Source organism: Carcharodon carcharias, chromosome 9, assembly GCF_017639515.1.
Source record: "Carcharodon carcharias isolate sCarCar2 chromosome 9, sCarCar2.pri, whole genome shotgun sequence".
Lineage (NCBI taxonomy): Eukaryota > Metazoa > Chordata > Chondrichthyes > Lamniformes > Lamnidae > Carcharodon > Carcharodon carcharias.
This window is the reverse complement of record NC_054475.1, coordinates 14,222,585-14,246,762: the sequence shown is the minus strand read 5'-3', so window position 1 is coordinate 14,246,762 and position 24,178 is coordinate 14,222,585. Positions and strand designations below refer to the sequence as shown.

The window sequence follows — 24,178 nt, the reverse complement described above, 5'->3', positions numbered from 1 at the left end:
GCTCATTGCAAAATATTCTGAGCATTCTGTATTTTAATAATAGAACCATAGAAAAGTCACAGCACAGAAGAAGGCCATTTGGCCCATCTGGACCATGCCAGCCCGAGGACACCCAGGTGCCCTTTCTAATCCCACCTTCCTGCACCCGGCCCATAGCCCTACAGCTTACAGCACATAAGGTGCAGATCCAGGTACTTTTTAAAAGAGTTTAGAGTTTCTGCCTCTACCACCAACTTGGGCAGCGAATACCAGACATCCACTACCCTCCGCGTAAAAATGTTCTTCCTCATGTCCCCCCTACACCTTCTGCCACTTATCTTGAGCAAAAACAATTCTTCTAACTTTCCCTCTTTATTCTCCTATTAAAAACCTTGTGGTTTAGTGGATAGAGAGAAACTGTTCCCATCGGTGAACAGATTTAAAGTAATTGGCAAAAAAACCAAAGGCAACAAGAGGAAAATCCTTCTTACACAGCGTATGTTTACAATATGAAATGCACTGCCTGAAAGCGTGATGAAGGCAAATTCAGTTGTGGCTTTCGAAAGAAAATTGGATAAATACCCAAAGAGAAAAAAATTACAGGTTTTGGCAAAAGGATGAGGGAGTGGGGCTACTTCAATTGCTCTTGCAGAGAGCTGACATGGTTCCAACGGGCCGAACGACTTCCTTCTGTGCAGGTCGACTCTGATTGGTCAAGGCGCAACATTACCCCTTTTTGAACTAAACAAGAGCTTGGGGTACAGCCATTCCCTGGTTCATTCCTCAGGGCAATGCCTTGACCAATCAAAGTCGACCTGCCCAGTTTGAATTTGAACAAAACTGGGCAGTTAACAGTTCCATGCAGCATTCTCCATGACAACACCTCAACCAATCAGAGTCCACTTGCCAACCAATTAACATTCTCTTTTCATGCAGTATATATTGTTGTTCTCTTTTAATGGTGGTAATTTCTTGAGAGCTGTCCTGATAAGTGCAAGACAAAAAGCTTTGACATGTCTCTTTTTACAACAAAACTCAAGCTCTGTACTACGAAACAACTATTTAATTCTGTAAACCTATGATTCTGTGAAAATGAGGCTGAATCTCCTTCATCCAACAATACATCTTAAAACTCACTTCAGAAAACCAAAAGAAAGGTATGCAGATGTTGGAAATCTGAAATAAAAACAGAAAGTGCTGGAAATACTCAGCAGGTCTGGCAGCATCTGTGGAAATCTTAACTCTATTTCTCCCTCCAAATATGCTGCCACAGCTGCTGAGTATTTCCAGCATTTTCTGTTTTTAGCCTAGAAAACCAAACCCTCTCCTCTCATGACATTAGGAAACATATTTAAAATTTACTGCGATTTACTAAGGTGACAAATTTCTATTGATAGACAGACTGGATTCTAAACCATCTTTCCGACTTCATGCAGATCCAGATTCTTAACAAGCAATGAACAATGGAGAGAGCAGGAATGAGGTCCTCCCAAGCCCATTAGTCATATTGGACTAGCAAGAGTCAGTACCTGAATATGATGCCCAAAAATATCTAAACGGACAGCACAATAAGTGAAATATCTCTTTATATTTCCTTTGAGATTTTTTGATTTTTTTTTTCAATGCTTTAAACTATAAAATTGGTGATGAAATATGTTCACTATGATAACTGATGCAAATTGATTTAAAAATCATTAACCCCTTGAGGTTAGCGTTTCCTTTGCATGTTTCGAACATGTGGATGTTGTCTGCAATACATCTGATACCAATCTCACTCTGCTGGCGTATTGCCTGATACAGAATTCAACAGATTTTTAAAAAAAAATTGTTAAAAGCTATTTTTGTCTCTGAACAAAATGTACGAGGATTGGCAGAGAGTCTCACAGCAGCCTAGAGCAACAATAGGACAGACGGAAGACATTCAGTCCCACAAACCCATTCCACCATTCAGTACAACCATGGCTGATCTGTAATATTACTCACATACCACCTTTGCCCCATTTCCTTAACACCCTTTGCTAAGAAAAATACATCAGCCTCAGATTTAAAATTATCTAATTGCCATTTGTGGAAGAGAGTTCCAGACTTGTACCATCCTTCGTGTTTAGAAGTCTTTCCTAATTTCACTCCTGAAAGGCCTGGCTATACTTTTAGACTTTGTCCTCTATTCCAGACTTTCCAACCAGTGGAAATAGTTTCTCATGATCTAACCTATCAGTTCCCCTTAACATCTTGAAAACTTGGATTAAATCACCCCTTAATTTAAATTCTGTGGAACATGGACAAGGCAGTTCCAGTCTATAGCCCTAAGTCCAGAGCTTTCCTGGAACCAAACTATTGTTTTAATTGGGATTGAGAATTATAAGAACATTATGAATGGGATTAGGCCATTCAGCCCCTCAAACCTCTGCCCTTCAATTAGATCTTGGTTGATCTGTAACTCCATGTTATTCACCCACCTTTGCTCCATATCCTTTGCTATTCTTACCTAACAAAAATCTCTGTCTTGAAAGCCCTCTCAGGCTTTTGGGTCAGGGAGTTCCAGATTTCCACCACCTTTCACATGAAGATGTGCTTCCTGATTTCCTTCCTGAATGGTCTAGCTCTAATTTTAAGGTTATGCCCCATTGTTCTGGTCTCCTCCCTCATCTGGAAAATATCGTTTCTCTCTTACTACATTATCTAATATATTTTATCATGTTAAACACCTCAATAAGATCACTCCTCAACTATGCAAGCTCAAGGGAATGCAAACCAAGCTGTCCTCATAAGGGGGACAGTGAACAGCAAGAGGTTGTGGTCCAGATCAGTACCAACAACATAGATAAAAAGAGGGATGAGGCCCTGAAAGCAGAATATTGGGAGCTAGGAAATAAATTAAAATTAATCTCAGGATTACTCCCAGTGCCATGGACTAGCGAGATCAGGAATAGGAGAATAGACCAGATGAATGAATGGCTGGAGATTTGGTGTAAGAGGGAGGGATTTAGATTCCTGATGCATTGGGTCTGATTCTGAGGAAGATGGGACCTGTACAAGTTGGAAGGGTTACACCCCAGCAGGACTGGGACCAATATCCTTGCAGGGGTATTCGCTCGTACCGTGGGGGAGGGTTTGAACTAGAGTGGCAGGGGGATGGAAACCTGAGTGGGGAGACACAAGAGAGGAAACAACGATAGGAAAGAAAGACAGAACATTAGAAAGCAAAAGTGGAAGGCAGAGGAAAAAATGGCTAGCAGCAAATAGGGCCATAGTACAAAAAGATGTGTAAAAATGTTAAAAAGACAACATTAAAGGGACTGTATCTGAAATTAGGGTCCTAAATCTTAACAAAGGAAACTATGAAGGTATGAGATGTGAGTTGGCTAAGATAGATTGGGGAATTTCATTAAAAGGCATGATGATGGATAAGCAATGGCTAATATTTAAGGAACAAATGTATACATGGCAACAGTTTTATACATTCCTTTCTTATGCAAAAACACAACAGGAAAAGTGACCCAACCATGGCTAACAAAATAAATTAAGGATAGTATTAGATCTAAAGAGGAGTCATATAAATTTGTTAGGAAAAGGAGCAAGTCTGAGGATTGGGAGCAGCTTAGAATTCAGCAAAGGAGGATCAAGAGATTGATTAAGAGGGTAAAAATAGATTATGAGAGTAAACTTGCAAGGAACATAAAAAAAGGACTGTAAAAGTTTCTATAAGTATGTAAAAAGAAAAAGATTAGTGAAGACCAATGTAGATCCCTTATAGCCTGAAACAGGAGAATTTGTAATAGAGAACAAGGAAATGGCAGAGCAATTAAACAACTACTTTAGTTCTGTCTTCATGGAGGAAGACTCAAATAACTTCCCAGTTAACCAAGGAGGGATTGAAGGAAATTAGTATTATTAAAACAACAGTGCTGGAGAAATTAATGGGTCTAAAATCCAATATATCCCCAAAGCCTGATAATTTACATCCCAGGGCACTAAAGGAGGTGGCCATGGAAATAATGGATGCGTTGGTTGTCATCTTCCAAAATTCTGTAGATTCTGGAACAGTCCCAGCAGATTGGAGGGTAGCAAATGTAACAGCGCTTTTTAGAAAAGGAGGGAGGGAGAAAACAGCAAATTACAGACCGGTTAGCCTAACCTCTGTAGTACAGAAAATGCTAGAGTCTGTTATAAAGGATGTGATAACAGGACACTTTGAAAATATCAGTGGGTTTAGGTAAAGTCAACATGGATTTATGAAAGGGAAATCATGTTTGACATACCTACTGGAGATTTTTAAGAACGTTACTAGCAAAATAGATAAGGGAGAACCAGCGGATGTGGTGTATTTGGATTTTCAGAAAGCTTTTGATAAAGTCCCGCATTAGAGGTTAGTGTGTAAAATTAAAGCACATGGGATTGGGGTAATATATTGGCTTGGATTGAAAATTGGTTGGCAGACAGGAAACAGAGAGTAGGAATAAATGGGTCCTTTTCGGAGTGGCAGGCGGTGACTAGTGGGGTACCGTAGGGATCAGCTATTCACAATATACATCAATGATTTGGATGAGGGAACCAAATGTAATATTTCCAAATATTTCCACCCTCTTTCTCTCCACAGATGCTATCAGACCTGCTGAGTTTTTCCAGCATCTTTTGTTTTTTGTTTTTGTGTGTAATATTTCCAAGTTTGCTGATGACACAAAACTTGGTGGGAATGTAAATGGTGAGGACGGGGTTAAGAGGCTTCAAGGCAAGTTAGACAGGTTGAGTGAGTGGGAAAATACATAGCAGATACAGTATAACATGGATAAGTGTGAAGTTACCTACTTTGGTAGGAAAACCAGAATGGCAGAGTATTATTTAAATGGTGCTGGATTGGGAAATGTTGATGTACAAAGGGACCTGTGTGTCCTTGTACATCAATTACTGAAAGTAAGCATATAGGTACAGCAAGCAGTTAAGAAGGTAAATGGTATGTTGGCCTTCATTGCGAGAGGACTTGAGTACAGGAGCAAGGATGTCTTACCGCAGCTGCACAGGGTCTTGGTGAGACCACACCTGGAGTATTGTGTTCAGTTTTGATCTCCTTACCTAGGAAGGGATATACTTGCCATAGAGGGTGTGCAGTGAAGGTTCACCAGACTGATTCCTGGGATGTCAGGATTGTCGCATGAGGAGAGAATGGGCCGACTCGGCTTGTATTCACTGGAGTTTAGAAGAATGAGAGCGGACCTCATTTAAACAAATAAAATTCTGACAGGGATGGACAAGCTGGGTGCAACAATAATGTTTCCTTCTGGCTGGGGGGCCTCAAGAACAAATGGTCACAGACTCAGGATTTGGGGTAGGCCATTTAGGACTAAGATGGGGAGAAACTTCTTCACTCAGAAGGTTGTCATCTCTACCACAGAAAGCAATGGAGGGCAAGTCATGGATATATTTAAGAAAGAAATAGATTTTTCGGCCCTAAAGGTGTCGAGCGGTATGGGGAGAGAGCAGGAGTATGGCATTGAGATGAAAGATCAGCCATGATTATATTGAATGGTGGAGCAGGCTCGAAGGGCCGAATGGCCTACTCCTGCTCCTATATTCTATGTTTCTATGTAATTTTACCCTCTAAGCCCTGGTATCATTCTAGTTCAATTCTATCTTCATGTCAGGTGACGGGCCTCTCACCAGGGCCAAAACCAGATGCAGGTAGATGAAATGGGGCAGAGAGAGGGAATGTGATATTTGTTGATGCTGAAAATCAGTTGAAGACCTTAATGTCTTTTTGTCAATAAATAACACCTTTAAAATCAATAACTAATTACTATATATCAATAACTATAATTTTAAATATGTCAAGCCTTTGGCCTGAATTTTTGCTTCCAGTTTGGGAGCGCAGAGTCAGGACAATTTCTAGCTCCACAAAATCGACCCAGGAAAAACTGCCCCAGAACTTTTGTTTTTGGTCTGGGAAGGTGGGTGAAAACGGGAGTTGTGACGGGCGACCCCAGAAATAGCTCTGAGGCTGCGCATGTAAAAGAGGGCTAGGCAGAAGGTCTGATTCAGTGCCCTAGCACTTCGGCGAAGATATCAAAAATTGGATTAAACAAAAACAGCCCTTCAGCCCTCACTCCTCACACCCCATTAACCCCCCCCACACACACACTCTGCACGCCCCATCTATGCCAACCCATGGTCCCTCTTCCCTTCATGCTAACCCATGCCCTTCTCCATCCCCCATGGCCCTTTATTGCCCCTTTGCCAATTTAGTGGCAACTCATGCCACCCATGCCCCCATCACCTTTTGCCCTTACAATTACCATGCCAACTCAGCAAGTATCCACAATGGGCAGATCTCAGGAATCATGTTAAGATTCTTAAGTTCTTAATAATAAATTTATTGATAGTAAGTATAAGTTTAATAATAGGGTTCTTAGGTGCCTACTGATGAATTAATTATTTTTAAAAAATCACTCTCATTGATAAAAGCCTATTCACTACATTTAACTCCTGTAATCCCTTATGAAAACAAGCATTTGTATTCATAGTCCCAGTTCAAAGTGTTTATAACCATATGGAGCTGTCAATCAAACTGTGATAATGATAGGTTGTGAAATCAGTCTTGCAGCAGTAATCCTGTAATGATAGCCTCAGGCTTATGTCAATAGACAGAGTGAAATAGCAAGCACTTTTTTGAAAACTGCAGACAGTTTTTATCAAATATTTAAAGGGCAGGACATTTAAATTCCTTGAAAGCATTACAGTTCTCTTGACAGTTCCAATAAGCTTGACAGTTCCAATGAGTTTATACACATCGAATGCACATTCATATCTAATTTTAACAATTCCAAAGGGCACCTGACAACTCCCAAAGAGCACCTTACTGCTCCCAAAGGCCATATCCAAAGGGATACCTTACCTCTTCAAAGAACTCTGGCAGCTTTAGTCCTTCTCCTGCCAGGTCTAAAGTACACAAGCTCTTTCTTTTTATTTGTTCATGGGGTGTGGCCATTACTAGTTAGGCCAAAATTTATTGCCCATCAATAATTTCCCTTGAGAAGGTGGTATGGTGAGTAGTCTTCTTCAATTATTGCAGTCCATGTAGTGTAGTACACCCACAGTGCTGTAAGGAAGGGAACTTCAGGATTTTGACGCAGTGACAGTGAAGGAACAACGATATAGTTTCAAGTCAGGATGGTGTGTGACTTGGAAGGGAACTTGCACTTGGTGGTGCTCCCATGCATCTGTTGCTCTTGCTCTTCTAGGTGGTAGAGGCTGTGGGTTTGGAAGGTGCTGTCGAAGGAACCTTGGAAATTTGCTGCAGTGCATCTTGTAGCTGATACACATTGCTGCCACTCTGCCTCAGTGGTAGACAGAGTGGATGCTTAAGGTGGTAGATGAAGTGCCAATCAAGTGGGCTGTTTTGTCATGGATGGTATCAAACTTCTTGAGTGTTGTTGAAGCTGCACTCATCCAGGCAAGTGGAGAGCATTCCATCACATTCTTGACTTGTGCCTTGTAGATGGTGGACATGCTTTGGGGAGCCAGGAAGGGTGTTACTCTCCACAGGATTCTCAGTCCCTAACCTGCCCTTGTAGCCACAGTATTTAAAACAAAAACAGAATTACCTGGAAAAACTCAGCAGGTCTGGCAGCATCGGTGGAGAAGAAAAGAGTTGACGTTTCGAGTCCTCATGACCCTTCGACAGAACTTGCGTTCGAGTCCAAGAAAGAGTTGAAATATAAGCTGGTTTAAGGTGTGTGTGTGGGGGGCGAAGAGATAGAGAGACAAAGAGGTGGAGGGGGGGGTGGGGGGGTGTGGTTGTAGGGACAAACAAGCAGTGATAGAAGCAGATCATCAAAAGATGTCAACGACAATAGTACAATAGAACACATAGGTGCCCTCACGCCTTCTCCTCCCTCCCAGAAACATGATAGGGTCCCCCTTGTCCTCACTTATCACCCCACCAGCCTCCGCATTCAAAGGATCATCCTCCGCCATTTCCGCCAACTCCAGCATGATGCCACCACCAAGCACATCTTCCCTTCACCCCCCTTATTGGCATTCCGTAGGGATCGCTCCCTCCGGGACACCCTGGTCCACTCCTCCATCACCCCCTACTCCTCAACCCCCTCCTATGGCACCACCCCATGCCCACGCAAAAAATGCAATACCTGCCCCTTCACTTCCTCTCTCCTCACCGTCCAAGGACCCAAACACTCCTTTCAAGTGAAGCAGCATTTCACTTGCATTTCCCCCAACTTAGTCTACTGCATCCGTTGCTCCCAATGTGGTCTCCTCTACATTGGAGAGACCAAACGTAAACTGGGCGACCGCTTTGCAGAACACCTGCGGTCTGTCCGCAAGAATGACCCAAACCTCCCTGTCGCTTGCCATTTCAACACTCCACCCTGCTCTCTTGCCCACATGTCTGTCCTTGGCTTGCTGCATTGTTCCAGTGAAGCCCAACGCAAACTGGAGGAACAACACCTCATCTTCCGACTAGGGACTTTACAGCCTTCTGGACTGAATATTGAATTCAACAACTTTAGGTCGTAAGCTCCCTCCCCCATCCCCACCCCCTTTCTGTTTCCCCCTTCCCTTTTTTTTTCCAATAAATTATAAAGATTTTCCTTTTCCCACCTATTTCCATTATATATATAAAAAAACCCACTAGAGCTATACCTTGAGTGCCCTACCATCCATTCTTAATTAGCACATTCGTTTAGATAATATCACCAACTTTAATTTTAACACCTATGTGTTCTATTGTACTATTGTCGTTGACATCTTTTGATGATCTGCTTCTATCACTGCTTGTTTGTCCCTACAACCACACCCCCCCCACCCCCCCCCCCCCCCCCACCTCTTTGTCTCTCTATCTCTCCGTCCCCCACACACACACCTTAAACCAGCTTATATTTCAACTCTTTCTTGGACTCGAACGCAAGTTCTGTTGAAGGGTCATGAGGACTCGAAACGTCAACTCTTTTCTTCTCCACCGATGCTGCCAGACCTGCTGAGTTTTTCCAGGTAATTCTGTTTTTGTTTTGGATTTCCAGCATCTGCAGTTTTTTTGTTTTTAGCCACAGTATTTATATGGCTGGCCCAGGTCAATGATAACCTCAAGGATGTTGATATTGGGGGATTCAGCAATGGTAATGGCAATGAATGCCATAGGGAGATGGTTAGATTCTCTCTTGTTGGAGATGATCATGGTCTGGCACTTGTGTGACATGAATGTTACTTGCCTGTATATTGTCCAAGTCTTGCTGCATTTGGACATGGACTGCTTCAGTATCTGAGGAGTCATGAATGGTGCTGAACATTGTATAATCATCAATGAACATCCAAATTCCTGACCTTATGAAAGAAGGAAGTTCATAAATGAAGCAACTGAAGATGGTTGGGCTGAGGACACTGCCCTTGGGAACTCCTGCAGTGATGTTCTGGGACTGAGATGATTGACCTCCAACAGCCATAACCATCTTCCTTTGTACTAGGTATGACTCCAACCAGTGTAATGTTTTCCCCCTATTCCCATTGACTGCAGTTTCGCTAGGGCTCCTTGATGCCACACTCAGTCAAATGCTGCTCTGATGTCAAGGGCAGTCACTCTCACACTATCTCTTGAGGTCAGCTCTTTTGTTCATGTTTGGACCAAGGCTATATAAGGTCAGGAGCTGAGTAACCCTTACGGAACCCAAACTAAACATCGGTGAGCAGGGTTATTGCTGAGTAAATGCAGCTTGATAACACTATGATGACCCCTTTCATCACTTTGCTGATGATCGAGAGTAGACTGACAGGGTGGTAATTGGCCAAATTAGATTTTGTGGGCAGGACATACCTGGGCAATTTTCCACATTACTGGGTAGATGCCAGTGTTGTAGCTGTAGTGGAACAATTTGGCTAGGGGCGCGGCAAGTTCTGGAACACAAATCTTCAGTACTATTGCCAGGTTATTGTCAAGGCCCATAGCCTTTGCAGTATCCAGTGCCTTCAACTGTTTCTTGATATCATGTAGAGTGAATTGCATTGTGTGAGGACTGACATCTGTGGTGCTGGGGACCTCAGCAAGAGGCTGAGGTGGATCATCCACTTGGCACTTCTGGCTGAAGATTGTTGCAAACGCTTCAGCCCTGCAATGTTTTGGTTGTTTTGGACGTCCCACTATCCAAAATCAGATCCGGCTGAGGCAGCTGCACCTTAACATGACCAGCTGCTTCCATGAATTACGGATTTGCACGTTAAAACCCACCCCCATTCCCCCTTTGAGAAAATGGCAGATGCCGGGTTCGGGGGCGGAACTTCCAGATTCAGGCCTCTGCTGTCATTCTCACTAAGATGGAAAGCCTCTCCATCTATGCAAATATCCTGGCTTAAAATCAATAGTTATTAACAGTCCCTCAATAATTAAAGTGATAATGTCAATAATGAATGCCTTCATATCCATAAGTGATGAATTAGTCTCAATAATTAATAGCTTTATTTCAATCGTTCATATTTTTTCTTAATAAGTGCATTTATGAATAATTTGTTGCTTCAATCAACTATGTTGTCATTCCAATAATTGTTTTTCCATCATTAATCCACACTTTTAAATCAATTACTAATGATTTCTTCACAATGACTAATAATTTCAATAATTAATACCTTTATATCAAGTTAATATTTTATCCTGATAATTAATACCTTCACATCAATAATTCAGAATTTGATATCAACAACTAATAAGGTATAATTGATACCTTTACATTGGTTGTTAATGACTTTTCCTGAATAATAAATGCATTTACTTAATATAGAGGTGTGTTCCATCAATTATTGATCTCATTACTTCAAGAATTGCTTTTCCACATTTATATTACAAAACATTGGAGATAATGGAAAAGAAAGGTATCATTTAAAAAAGAAAACAGGCTTTTGCTGCTTAGTTTACATCTTATTTCTAAAGCCTCTTTGAACTCTGGACTGGTTGGCTGAGCACCAGTTCTGTTTTGTAGGTGGATTTTAGCTGCAAAAATTGGAGACCATGTGCAGCTAATTCTGACTGCAAACTTCTGGCAAAAAAGGGTCTGATAGTCATGCAACGTTTCATTGGAAAGGTCTATCTATCATCTACTCACTGTTCTGCCACATCGGTTGTTGTGGAGGTTCATCAGTGCTCTGGCATCCTTCTCCTTCTTCTCCTTGGCATCCACAAAGGCTTTGGAGAACTTGATTCCATAGTTGATGTTGTCACTGCAGCCTCCCCAGTCGAACTCCCCTCTCGGGTCCCGGGCTTTGCCCCTCTTGCGCGGGTCACAACTGCAGCTGTTCAGGTCTCCCTGGCTGCAAGCTCGTGTGATAGCGTACACAACCCCAGCGGAGGAAATCGCATAGACAAAAGCAGCCTCTCGGCTACCTGAGGGGAGCAGGAGGAAATAGGGGGAGAAGTGTTTAGAAACAGGGTAATCGGGCATTATTCTTCCCCCTTTACAACACGAGCGAGGAATGATCAATTCCAGTTTCCTTTATCTTATTCATTCACAGATATGGCATCACTTGGCAAGGCCGATATTTATTGCCTATGCACAGTCCCCTTGAAATAGTGATGGGCTTTTTTGATGAACTGCTGCAGTCCCTCTGATGATCTGATCGAGGTGTTCGAAACATTAGAAGGATCTGAGAGGATAGATATTTGCTCTGGGGCGGGGGGGGGGGGGGGGGGGGGGCGGTGGGGATGAAGGACCAGGGGACTTAATCTTAAAATTAGAACCAGGCTGTTCCCAAATCACCTTTTCACATGAAGAGTCCTGGAAAACTGAAGGCCTTTTGCCCAAAAGGTTGTGTGTGTGGGGAACAACTCGAGCTTTCAAAACTGAATCTGATGATAGAATCAAGGGACTTGAAACAAAGGTAAACGGTGTGGAGATGTGGATCATTTATGATCTAATTGAATGGCGGAACAGGCTCGAGGGGATGAACGTCCTCCTCCTATTCCTAATGTTTATTCCTAAAATGCTCCCACAATTCTGTTAGATAGGTAGCTGCAGGACTTTGGCACAGCGGAGGTGAAGGAATGGCGATATATGTCCAAGCTGGGATTGTGTGTGTGACTTGGGTAGAACCTGCAGGTGGTGGTGGTGGTGTTCCCATGCGTCTACTGCCCTTGTCCTTAGGTGCTAGAGGTCCTAAACTTTGTGAAGGAGCCTTGACAAGTTGCTGCAGTGTATTGGCGGATAGTAAACACACTGCAGCCATGATGCACCGATGATGGAAGGAGTGAATGTTTAGTGCAGTGGACGAGCTACTAGTCAAATGAACTGCTATGGCCTGGATTAAGGAAATCAACACTTTGATAGCTCAGTTATGTGACAGAAACAGAAGTAAAATGAATGCTGTTTTACCCTCACAACAACCACAGCTGTATTGCACAATTTAGTGAGTGGGTTGCAGGGAATGTGTTTGTTTGGAATGTTGTAGAGGGGCTCAATGACCTGCGATATTTTGTTAAACCGCCAGTGAAATTATTTGTGCTCTGAAGCCATGAAAAATTAACCATTGTTCTGAAGATGGTGCACAAGAGCTTCGAACACACAGATCATCATTATCCCTGGGCAGTGTGATTAGGAGGCAGCAGTGTAACTCAGGTCTGCATTGTTAAGATCTTTCTGCTTAGAAACAGTGAGACAGCCTTTAGCATTTAACAACAATGGCAATTCGCATTTGTATGGCACCTTTAACATAGTAAAACCGCCCAAGGTTCTTCACAGGTGTGTGTTACCAGACAAAATTTGACACACGGACACATAGGGAGGACAGGTAACCAAACGCTTGGTCAAAGGGGGTGGATTTTAAGGAGGTCTTAAAGGAGGGGAGAAGAGCAAGAGGCAGAGAATTTAGGGAGGGAATTCCAGAGCTTAGAACCCCAGCAGCTGAAGGCACGGCTTTCCGTGGTGGAATTATTAAAGTCGGGGGTGCTCAAGAAGCCTGAATTGCTGAAGTGCAGAGATTTTGGAGAGTTGTGGGGGGCTGGAGCAGATTCCAGAGATAGGGAAGGGCCAGGCCATGGGGGGGATTTGAAAATAAGATGAGAATTTTAAAGTCGAGGTGTTGTTTAACTAGGAGGAAACGTAGGTCTGTGAACAGATTGGAACCACAGGCAAAGCCTTAAATAGGAACATTTAACAGTATCTATATTTTTAACTGGCACAAACACTGACGCAAAAGGGAAATTTATTTCCATTCCATTTTCCCCACATGCAGGCTTTTACTATTTCTTTCCTTGTGAAAGACGTCAAGTTGCATGCACATAATTTATTGAGGGCAACTAACTGCTAACAAGGAAGCGTAAACAGCAGTAAATCCGTGGGACTCCCTCACTCACCAGTGGACACGTTATGTCGCGTCCTGATTTCACAACACATCCCGTCCATCGCTGCTCTGTGCTAACAGTCTCAGGTTGTATCTGTCTCATCTGCGCCTGTTTCTATGCTCTATTCCTCCCATTTGCTCTGATCCTGTCCTATTGTCAACATACACTTTGCTCATAATTCTGTAGGTCAGTTAACCATTCTTCAAAACTGTCCTTTCCCCGTCTTCCAGTCTCCTTTACTCCAATAGTCAGAGACCGAGGGGTTATCCTGCAATCCTGATACAGCAACAAAAAACAACTTGCATTTATAGCGCCTTTAATGTACTAAAACGATCCTGTGAAGAGGAGCACTATAGAGCAAAATCTGACACCAAATCGCATGTGGTTTATTTGAACAGGTGAGCCAAAGGGATAGGTTTTAAGGAATATTTTAAAGGAGAAGAAGAGATACAGAAGCAGAGAGTTTTAAGGTGGGAATTCCAGAACTTAGAGCCCAGACAACTGAAGGCATGGCTGCCAATGGTAATTAGGTAATGTAGTAATTGGCCATAGTCCACAAAGGGCCATAGGCATCTCTCTCCTTTAGAGAGAGTCAGTTGGGTTATATATAGCTTGAAGGGCATCACTGCGCCAGTGTGGGGCAAAGCAAGGAGGCGGTGATCAATCTCTATCAATGAGTCTACAACCTGATATGAGGTGAGGAAAATCCCCAGCGGGGAAGAGCTTTGGCAGCTGTAGGCCCAAAGTCACAGAATCACAAAATTGTTAAAGCACAGAAGGAGGCCATTCAGCCTGTCATGTCTGTGCCGGCTCTCCGAATGAGTGATTCACCTGGTTGCATTCCCCCTCCTCCCACAACCCCCCTTCCTTTTCAGACAATAATCCAATTCCTTCTCAAATGCCTTGATTGAGCCTGCCTCCACTGCACCCTCAGGCAGTGCATTCCAGATCTTAACCACTCGCTGTGTGAAAAAATTTGTCCTCATGTCTCCATTGCTTCTTTTGCCAAAGACCTTAAATCAATGTCCTCTCATTCTTGATCCTTCTACCAGTGGGAACAGTTTTATCCCTATCTACTCTGTATCCCTCCCACATACTACTATCCTCTTCCTGTACTCCCACATCCATCATACATCATGCTTCAAATAGCTCCTATCCTCTATTAATCATTTTCTGAAAGAAATCAATAGAATTTGCACTGGAATTAATCAATACAGACTCTTTCCACTGTCACCACCTGTTCCATCTCTTGACCATGGGCACAATAGTATTTTTGTAATTTATTCTTTTGTGGAATGTGGGTGTCAGTAGCAAGGCCAGCACTTGTTGCCTTGAACCAAGGGCAGCTAAGAGTCAGGCACATTGCTGTGGGTCTGGAGTTGTATGTAGGCCAGACCAGGTAAGGATGGCAGATTTCCTTACCTAAAGGACATTAGTGAACCAGATGGATTTTGGCAACAATCATTGATGATTGTCATGGTTACCAATCACTGAAACTAGCTTTATATTCCAGATTATTAATTGAATTTAAGCTCTGTTAGTTGTGGTGGGATTTGAACCCATGTCTCCAGAGCATTAGGCTAGGGCCTACTGGATTACTAATCCAGTGTTATACCACCATGCCACCATCTCCTCCTCCTCCCCCCCTCCCCCACAGGACTACTAATCCAGAGACCCAGACAATAAGTTCTGGAGATATGAGATCAACCCCAGCCATGGCAGCTGGGGTAATTTTAATTAATTAATGGAATTAAAAAGTTAGTCTCAGTAAATTATGGTCATGAACCTACTGGTCTGTTGTAAAAACCCATCTGGTTCACTGATGCCCTTCAGGGAAGGAAATCTGCCGATATTACCTGGTCTGGCCTACATGTGAATCCAGACCCACAGCAATGTGGTTGACTCTTAACTGCCCTCTGAAATGGCCTCTCAAACCTCTCAGTTTTACATGGCTCACCAGCAGTTCAAGGGCAATTAGGGATGAGTGGTAAATGCTGACCTTGCCAGCAATGCTCAAGCCCCAAGAATTAATTAAGAAAACTTACTCCCTGTAACATTAATTAGACCCAATTTTAACCAACTCAAAACCCATTCACTTATGCAAGTTAAAATTACACTCATCATTTATTTCTACAGGTTAGTTTTGAATTTACCCCAGTGACTAGGCAATTACCTCAGATGTGGCGCACATGTGATGAGTGTTGGATGAGTTCTTGGGTTGACAATGATGCCTCCCACAGCCCATCAACCTGTTGACAGTCACTGCCTTCACTGACACGTGAAGAATAATCTGATTGGGTGAGGTCCCAATGGTGCCTAGCAACTCTTGGAACATTAAGAGAAAAGAAAAACTTAGGGTCTGCAATGCACTGCTGAGAGTATGGTGGAGGTACGTTCAATTGAGGTATTCAAAAGTGAATTAGATAGTTATCTGAAAAGGAAGAACGTGCAAGGTTGTGGGGGGAAGGCAGGGGAGTGGCATGAAGTCAATTGCTCCCATGGAGAGCTGGTGCAGACATGATGGGCTGAGTGGCCTCTTTCCGTGTTGTAATAATCCTGAGATTCTGTGCAAAAGCTGTAAACCTGAATTGAATCATTGCCAGGCCCACATGTGTCCATACCCATCATCCATCCCTATCTCTGTTACCTCCTCCAAACCTACAACTCTCTGAGATATCTGCGCTCCTCCAATTCAGGTCTCTTGAGCATCCCCAATTTTAATTGCTCCATCATTGGTCATTGTGCCTTCAGTTAGGCCTTGGCCCTAAGCTTTAAACTTTCCTCCTTAACATGTTTTGCCTCTCTTCCTTATCTTCCTCTCTTAAAACACTCTTTTGACCAAGCTTTTCATCATCTGCCCTAGTACCTCCTAATATGACTCATTGTCAAATTTTGTTTGATAATGCTCCTGTGAAACATCTTGGGAAAATTTAATAAAAAGGTGCTATAATTTAATAAAAAGGTGCTATGTAAATGCAAGTAGTTCTTGTTACAGAATTGAACATGACTGCTTTCCCGGTTGTTTTCTAGCCCCATTGCAATAATGGCCAACATTTCATTCACTTTTTCATTGCATTTTGTGCCTGTCCACTAGATTATAGTTGTTTGTATATTTTTTTATTTGTTCATGGGATGTGGGTGTCGCTGGCCAGGCCAGCATTTATTGCCCATCCCTAATTGCCCTTGATCAGGGGCATTTTTATTTTAAGAGTCAACTACATTGCTGTGGGTCTGGAGTCAAATGTAGGCCAGACCAGGTAAGGATGGAAGATTTCCTTCACTAAAGGGCGTTAATAATCCAGATGAGTATTTACGACAATCGGCAATGTTTTTGTGGTCATCATCAGACTTTTAATATCAAGTTTTTTACATTGAATTCAAATTTCACCATCTGCTGTGGTGGGATTTGAACCCAGGCCCTCAGAGCATCACCCTCGGTCTCTTTGCTTCCCCACCTCCCTGGTTTCCTCACCATTTAGCCAATGCTTGAGATCATCCTTTGTGGATCCACAGTAGATGACCTCACACTTCTCCCACATTGAACTCCATTTACTATTTAAGCCTATCATGTCCCTTTGTAACTTTCTGCTCTGATCTATTAAGTTATTGCGCTGCTGAACTTAGTGTTATCTACAAAACTTGGGTGTACAACTTTCTATTCCTGCATCCTAGTTATTGGGAAATATGGTGAAGAACTGAGGCCCCAGTACAGATCCCATGTGTTCCACCAATGGGAGACTCTCCCAACACAATGATGACCAGTTTCACAAGGTTATTCCCAACTCTGGGTACTTCTATTTTCTCTAATAATCTCTTGTGCAGAACCTTATCAAATTCCGTTTGGAAGTCCCATATAGCCAACACCAGTAGATTCTCCCCTGTCCATCATCCTCATGACCTCCTCGAAAGTCTCAACCAGATTAATCAGACATGATTCTTCACAAGTCCATGCAGTTTCTCTTTGAACTGCTGATACCTGTCCTCTCCATGTGTTTGATCAATCTGTCGCTAACAGCCATTTCCAGTAATTTCCCTAAAATTGACATTTGATTAATTGCGTGATAGTCTGTTGAATGTGAAATTTAACACGGAGCCATTGGGCTGAATCTTCTGGCCCTGGGGGGGTTGGGCTTGAAGGAGATGGTGTCCCGAAAATAGCAGAGAGCTGTGTCGGAATAGGTCCCAATGAATCTTTTGTTTAAACGTACCCCTAAGTTGAGGTGCCCTTGTATTCTCAGACCTTCCTCAGAATAGCCTAAGTGGTTGTTATCATTACCAACAGAGATTTAAAATTCTGGAATCCATATTCATGCAGCCCTGAATGTTAAGCCATTTGGCTTGTTAACCTGCCTATCTTGAAGTTGTGATTGCAGCGCTCCACATTTGAACTCCGTAGGGATATCCTAGCATTTGTGCATTTCAGCACACCACAGTTTCTATCTAAGCTAGTGGACGGGTACAAAATGCAATCAAAAAGGTGAATGAAATGTTGGCCATCATCTCAAGGGGGTTAGAATACAAAGGAGAGGCGGTAATGCTTCAATTGTATAACAACAATTATATAGCATTTATATACAGCATTTATATAGCACCTTTAAAGTATTAGATTGTCCCAAGATGCTTCAAGCCCTCGATGGGGCTGTCAAGGCTCTTGAGCTGCCAACCCTGTGATTGGACTGGCAGCATTGGCAGCCCACCTGTCGACCTTAATAGGATGACAAACGTGGAGGGGGCCAAATAGGAGACTCTCTTTGGGAAATTAGCTCCCCCGGTTCTTGCTCCCGACAAAAGCATGTTCAGGATCCCCAGTTGGTCCCTAATGTCAGGGTTCAGGCGCTCATGGAAAAATCTTCCTCATTAGGCCAGGAAAAAGGGAGATTTAAGGAGCATCTTAAAGGAGAAAAAGGAAGCGGTGTGGTAGATAGGGGTAGTGAAGAAATTCCAGAACTTAGGACCCAGGCATCTCAAAGCACAGTGACCACTAGTGGATGAGTAGGAGGGCATAACTGGAGGTGCGTAGGGACATTGGAGAGTTGTAGGGATGATGGCGATAAGGAGTGATGATGCTACAGGGGTCTTTGAAAACAAGGAACAGAATTGCAAAACATCACCTGCCTTTGTTCCTTATCCATTGATAGGCTTCCCGAACAACTATCTATCAATGGCAGTCTTGAAAAGTCCAACTAACCTCCAACATGCACAGCTTTTTGAGGCAGTGAGGTCTAATTTTAGTACCCTTTGAACGTAAAAGTGCTTCCCGAATTCAATCCTGTATGGCCAGCCCTAATTTTCAGATTATGCCACGTTGATTTGGACTCCTCCAACAGAAATGATTTTCTCTCTATCTGCACAATCAAATTGCTTTCTCATTTTAAACACCTTGATTAGATCACCCTGAAACTGCATTGTGTCACATTTTGGTAGCGGCTCATAGTTTCAGAGCACGATAGCCCTATCGAGTGGACAACAGGTTATGTGCACCGCCCCGGAGGAGCAGGAAAGCTTTTACCTTTACGGTTACTGACTGGGGCCGTGCAAATAGATGCAACCAGTTACTCCCTGAATTATTTCTGTTTGACTTTTCACCAGTTTGCCTGTGGAAATATTTACATCTCTTATTACTGTTTACACAACTTGGCATAAAGACATGCTCTAACTTTAGCTAGTTTAGGAGAGCAGCCCGCTGCCTGACCCCTCGTAAAACACGTGCTCCCTCTCTCACTCTGTCTCTCTGCTCAGAGCTGTTTAAGCAGTGATTATACACAAATATTGATCAAAACAATGCTGATGAACATTTATGGTGTTTTTCCTTGAGCATATCCATACACAGAACCAATGGCAACTATGTGTGTGTGCGTGTGTGTGTGTGTGTGTGTATGTGTATCAGTATGTGTGTTTGTGTTTACGTGAGTGTGTGTGTCTATGCATGAATGTGTTTGTGTGTGTGATATCTGCATGCATGTGTGAGTGCATGTGTGTGTCTGTGTGTGTGACTGTCAGTGTGTGTATGTGCATGAGAGTAAGTGTACGTGTGAGTGTTAGTGAGTGTGTGTGTGTTTGTGTGGGTGTGTGTGTAACTGTGTGTGTGGATGTGTGTCTGTGAGTGTGTGTGTTTGTGAGTGTGTTTTTGTGATTGTGTGTTTGTGAATGTGCATCTGTGTGTGTGCATCAGTGTGTGTATGTGTGTAAGCATGAGCATGTGTGTGTTTGTATGTGTGTGAGTGTATGTCTGAGAGTTCATGTATATGTGAGAGTGTGAGTGTGTGTGTATGAGTGAGTGTGTGTGTGTTTGTGTGTGTGAGAGAGCATGAGACTGCTTGTGTCTGAGCATGTGTATGTGAGAGTGTGTGTGAATGTGTGTCTGTGTGTGTTCATATCAGTGTGTATGTGCATAAGAGTGAGTGAGTTTATGTATGAGTGCTTGTGAGTGTGTGCGTGTGCATGTGTGTTTGTGTGAATGAGTGACTCTGTGTGTGTGTGTTTGAATGTGTGCGATTATGTGTATGTGAGTGTATGTGAATGTGTGTCTGTGTGTGTTCATATCAGTGTGTATGTGCATAAGAGTGAGTGAGTTTATGTATGAGTGCTTGTGAGGGTGTGCATGTGTGTTTGTGTGAATGTGTGAGTGAGTGACTCTGTGTGTGTGTGTTTGAATGTGTGCGATTGTGTGCATGTGAGTGTGTGTGAATGTGTGTCTGTGTGTGCATATCAGTATATGTGTATGGGCGAGTGACTAAGTATGTGTGAATGTGTGTGTGAATGTGTCTGTGTGCGTGAGAGTGTGTGTATATGTGAGTGAGTGTGTGTGTGTGAGTGTATGAGCATTTGTGAATGTGTGTGTGTGAGTGTTTCTGAATGTGTGTGCATTCCACTTAATACCAATGTGATATTGCTAATGTGTTAATTATTCAAAGAAAAATCAAAAATGCTTTAATTTCTATTGTGTCATTCACTACCTCAGGACCTCCCAGAGTGCTTTGCAGCTAATTAAATACTTTGAAATGTAGTCACTGTTGTAACGAAGGAAACATGGCAGCCAATTTGCACACAGCAAGATCCCACAATGACCAGTGGAATAATGATCAAATAATCTATTTTAGTGAAGCTGATTAGGGGATAAATATTGGCCAATGCACTGGGTAGAACCCCTTCTACTCTTCTTCAAAATAATACCCATGGGATCTTTTACATCCGCCTGATGGGGCCTCAGTTTAACTTCTCATTAAGAATAAATACCACCAACAGTGCAGCATTCCCCCAGCACTGTGCTAGAAGTGTAGTTGTAGATTTCTGAAGTCTCCTGGAGTGAGACTTGAACCCCAAACCTTCTGACTCAGAGAAAAGCGCCGCAGTTAATTCAAGTTGTGACAAAAATGACTGAGAACCTGTCCTTTGGATGTGAAGGATCGTCAGGTATCTGTGGTGGAGCTGGGGCCACAGTGGATGGAATGCTCTGCTCAGGCTTGCTGCTGTCATGTGCACGTTTTCTCCTGTGAAAGGAGCCTTATTTACTGCAACGTGAGATCTCAATTCCTCATGGGTTTTGTTCCCTTTACCTTAGATAAAATGGTCATTTAATCTCTGATTGTGGGTGGCTGATAGTTTGATAGATTAAATACTTGCAGACTATTCCCTACTCACCATCTCTGAGAGCCTTGAAAAATACTGCAGAATAATACAGTATTACAGAGAATGTTCAGGACAGAAACAGACCATTTGGCCCAACTGGCTCTTGCTAGCATATATGTAAAAGCAAAATATAGCAGATGCTGGAAATCTGAAACAAAAGCAGAAAATGTTGGAAAAGCTCAGCAGGTCTAACTGCATCTGTGGAGATAAAAACAGAGTTAACGTTTTGAGTCTGTATGACTCTTCTTCAGAGCATTTATGCTCCGTATGAGACTCCTCTCAACCCACTTCATCTCACCCTATCAACAGATCATATATCTTCCTCCCTCCCCTGTTTATCTAGCTTCCTCTTAAATGTATCAATGCTATTTGCCTCAACTACTTTGTGTGATAGTGAGTTCCACATTCACTCTGGGTAAAGAAGACTTTTCTCAGACTGAGCCTCTCAGTAGGCTGTCTGTGAGGACAGATTGAATAAGTACTACAGGAGATTATCCCCACTTCCCAGATCCCGAATGAAGATCTCCACTTTCTTAAAAATTTATTCTTTCATGGGACATGGGCATCCTTGACTAGGCCAGCATTTGTTGCCCATCCCTAATTGCCCTTGAATTGAACGTCTTGCTGGACCATGTCAGAGAGCAGTTAAGCATCAACCACATTGCTGTGGGTCTGGAGACAGGTATAGGCAAGAAGACTATAAGAATGGGTATTAGTGAACCTAAAGGGTATTAGTGAACCAGGTGGGTTTTTACAACAATTGATGATAGTTTCACAGTCACCATTACTGAGTCTAGCTTTTAATTCCAGATTTATGAATCGAATTTAAACTCCGCCAGCTGTCGTGGTGGGATTTGAACTGGTGTCCCCAGAGCTTAGACCGTGCCTCTGGGTCGGTAGTCCAGTGAGGGCACCTCCATCTCCTCCGTTTCATTCCGAAAACTCTGCTTATGTTTTGTGTGCCGTCCCTTTAATTCTTTGAAGAAACAATTTCCAGAAAGTGGTGTGCTGGCCAAGACACAGCGCCCAACAGCTCGTTGGGGATTTTGATACTCTGCAGGCTGTTGGCTCAGGATTGCCACACCTGAAAAGCACAGCCAGCAATTCTAGCCAGGGAATCCGTGTGCTTGTGATTTGTTTTTAATTGCAGGAGCTGGTCAGCAGTGTGCATTCTAGGAACCAGGTCACAACCTGTTGCATCCACACAGAACTCAGCCGCTTGGCTACAGTAGAAACACGTCTTAAGTGGGAGGATGAGCTGGAAGGGAACTTAATATATATTTTTATTCATTTACCGGGTGTGGGAGTCACTGGCAATTGCCCACCCCTTATTGCTCTTGAGAAGGTGGTGGTGAGCTGCCTTCTTGAACCGCTGCAGTTTATGCAGTATACGTACACCCACAGTGCTGTTAGGGAGGGAGTTCTAGGATTTTGACCCAGCGACAGTGAAGGAACGGTGATATATTTCCAAGTCAAAATGGTGAGTGACTTGGACAGGAACTGAATGATTGAGGAATGCAGATCTAGGAAAGCAAATACATAGGTTCTATGTTCCCAACTATCTGTTGCCCTTGCCCTTCTAGATGGTAGTTGTCAGGGAAGCTTTGGTGAGTTCCTTGTAGATGGTACACACTGCTGCTACTGTGCATTGGTGGTGGATGGAGTGAAAGTTTGTGGATGGGGTGGCAATCAAGCCGGCTGCTTTGTCCTGGACAGTGTCAAGTTTCTTGAGTGTTGTGGGAGCTGTACTCCAGGCAAGTGGGGAGTATTCCATCACACTCTTGACTTGTACCTTGTAGTTGGTGGACAGACTTTGAGTAGTCAGGAAGTGAGTTACTCACCACAAGATTCCTAGCCTCTGACCTGTTGTTGTAGACCCAATATTTATATGGCTAGCCCAGTTTAGTTTCTGAGCAACGGTAGCCCCCAGGATATTGATAGTGGGGGATTCAGCAATGGTAATGCCATTGAATGTCAAGCAGTGATGGTTAAATTTTCTCTTGGTGCAGATGGTCATTGCCTGGCACTTGTGTGGCATGACTGTTACTTGCCACTTGTCAGCCTGAGCCTGGATATTGTCCAGGTCTTGCTGCATTTGACATGGACTGCTTCAGTATCTGAGGAGTTGTGGATGGTGCTGAACATTGTGCACAATCATCAGCGAACATCTCCACTTCTGACCTTATGATGGAAGGAAGGTCATTGATGAAGCAGCTGAAGATGGTTGGGCCGAGGACACTACCCTGAGGAACTCCTGCAGCGATGTCCTGGAGCTGAGATGACTGACCTCCAACAACCTCAACCATCTTCCTTTGTGCTAGGTATGACTCCAACCAGTGGAGAGTTTTCCCCCTGATTCCCATTGACTCCAGTTTTGCTAGGGCTCCTTGATACCACACTCGGTCAAACGCTGCCTTGATGTCAAGGGCAGTCACTTTCACCTCACCTTGGGAGTTCAGCTCTTTGGTCCACGTTTGAACAAAGGCTGTAATGAGGTCAGGAGCTGAGTGGCCCTGGCGGAACCCAAACGGTGTCAGTGAGCAGGTGATTGCTAAGTAAGTGCCACTTGATAGCACTGTTGATGACCCCTTCCATTACTCTGCTGAGGATCAAGAGTAGACTGATGGGGTGGTAATGGGCCAGGCTGGATTTGTCCTGCTTTTTGTGTACAGGAAGTACCTGTGCAATTTTCCACATAGCTGGGTAGATGCCAGTGTTCTAGCTGTACTAGAACAGCTTGGTTTGGGGCACAGCCGGTTCTGGAGCACAAGTCTTCAGTACTATTGTTGGAATATTGTCAGGGCCCATAGCCTTTGGAGTATCCAGTGTCTTCAGCTGTTTCTTGATTTCACGTAGAGTGAATTGAATTGGCTGAAGACTGGCATCTGTGATGCTGGGGACCTCTGGAGGAGGCCGAGATGGATCATCCACTCAGCATTTCTGGCTGAAGATTGTTGCGAATTCTTCAGTCTTATCTTTTGGACTGCTGTGCTGGTCCTCCCCATCATTGAGGATGGGGATATTTGTGGAGCCTCCTCCTCCAGTGAATTTAATTGTCCACCACCATTCATGACTGGATGTGGCAGGACTGCAGAGCTTAGATCTGATCCGTTTGTTATGGAATCGTTTAGCTCTGTCTATCACTTGCTGCTTATGCTGTTTGGCACGCAAGTAGTCCTGTGTTATAGCTTCACCAGGTTGACACCCCATTTTTAGGTATGCCTTGTTCTGCTCCTGGCA

The 24,178-nt window shown here is 43.3% G+C and overlaps 1 protein-coding gene across 1 annotated transcript in view; it reads right to left on the bottom strand.

Annotated features, from left to right (window-relative positions):
- Window positions 1-24,178, bottom strand: part of wnt2bb (wingless-type MMTV integration site family, member 2Bb) — a 93,676-nt gene that overhangs the window by 39,444 nt on the left and 30,054 nt on the right. The window contains exon 3 of the mRNA XM_041196226.1: window positions 11,079-11,356. Coding sequence (XP_041052160.1) covers window positions 11,079-11,356 — 278 coding nt within the window. The remainder of the gene's footprint in view (window positions 1-11,078; window positions 11,357-24,178) is intronic.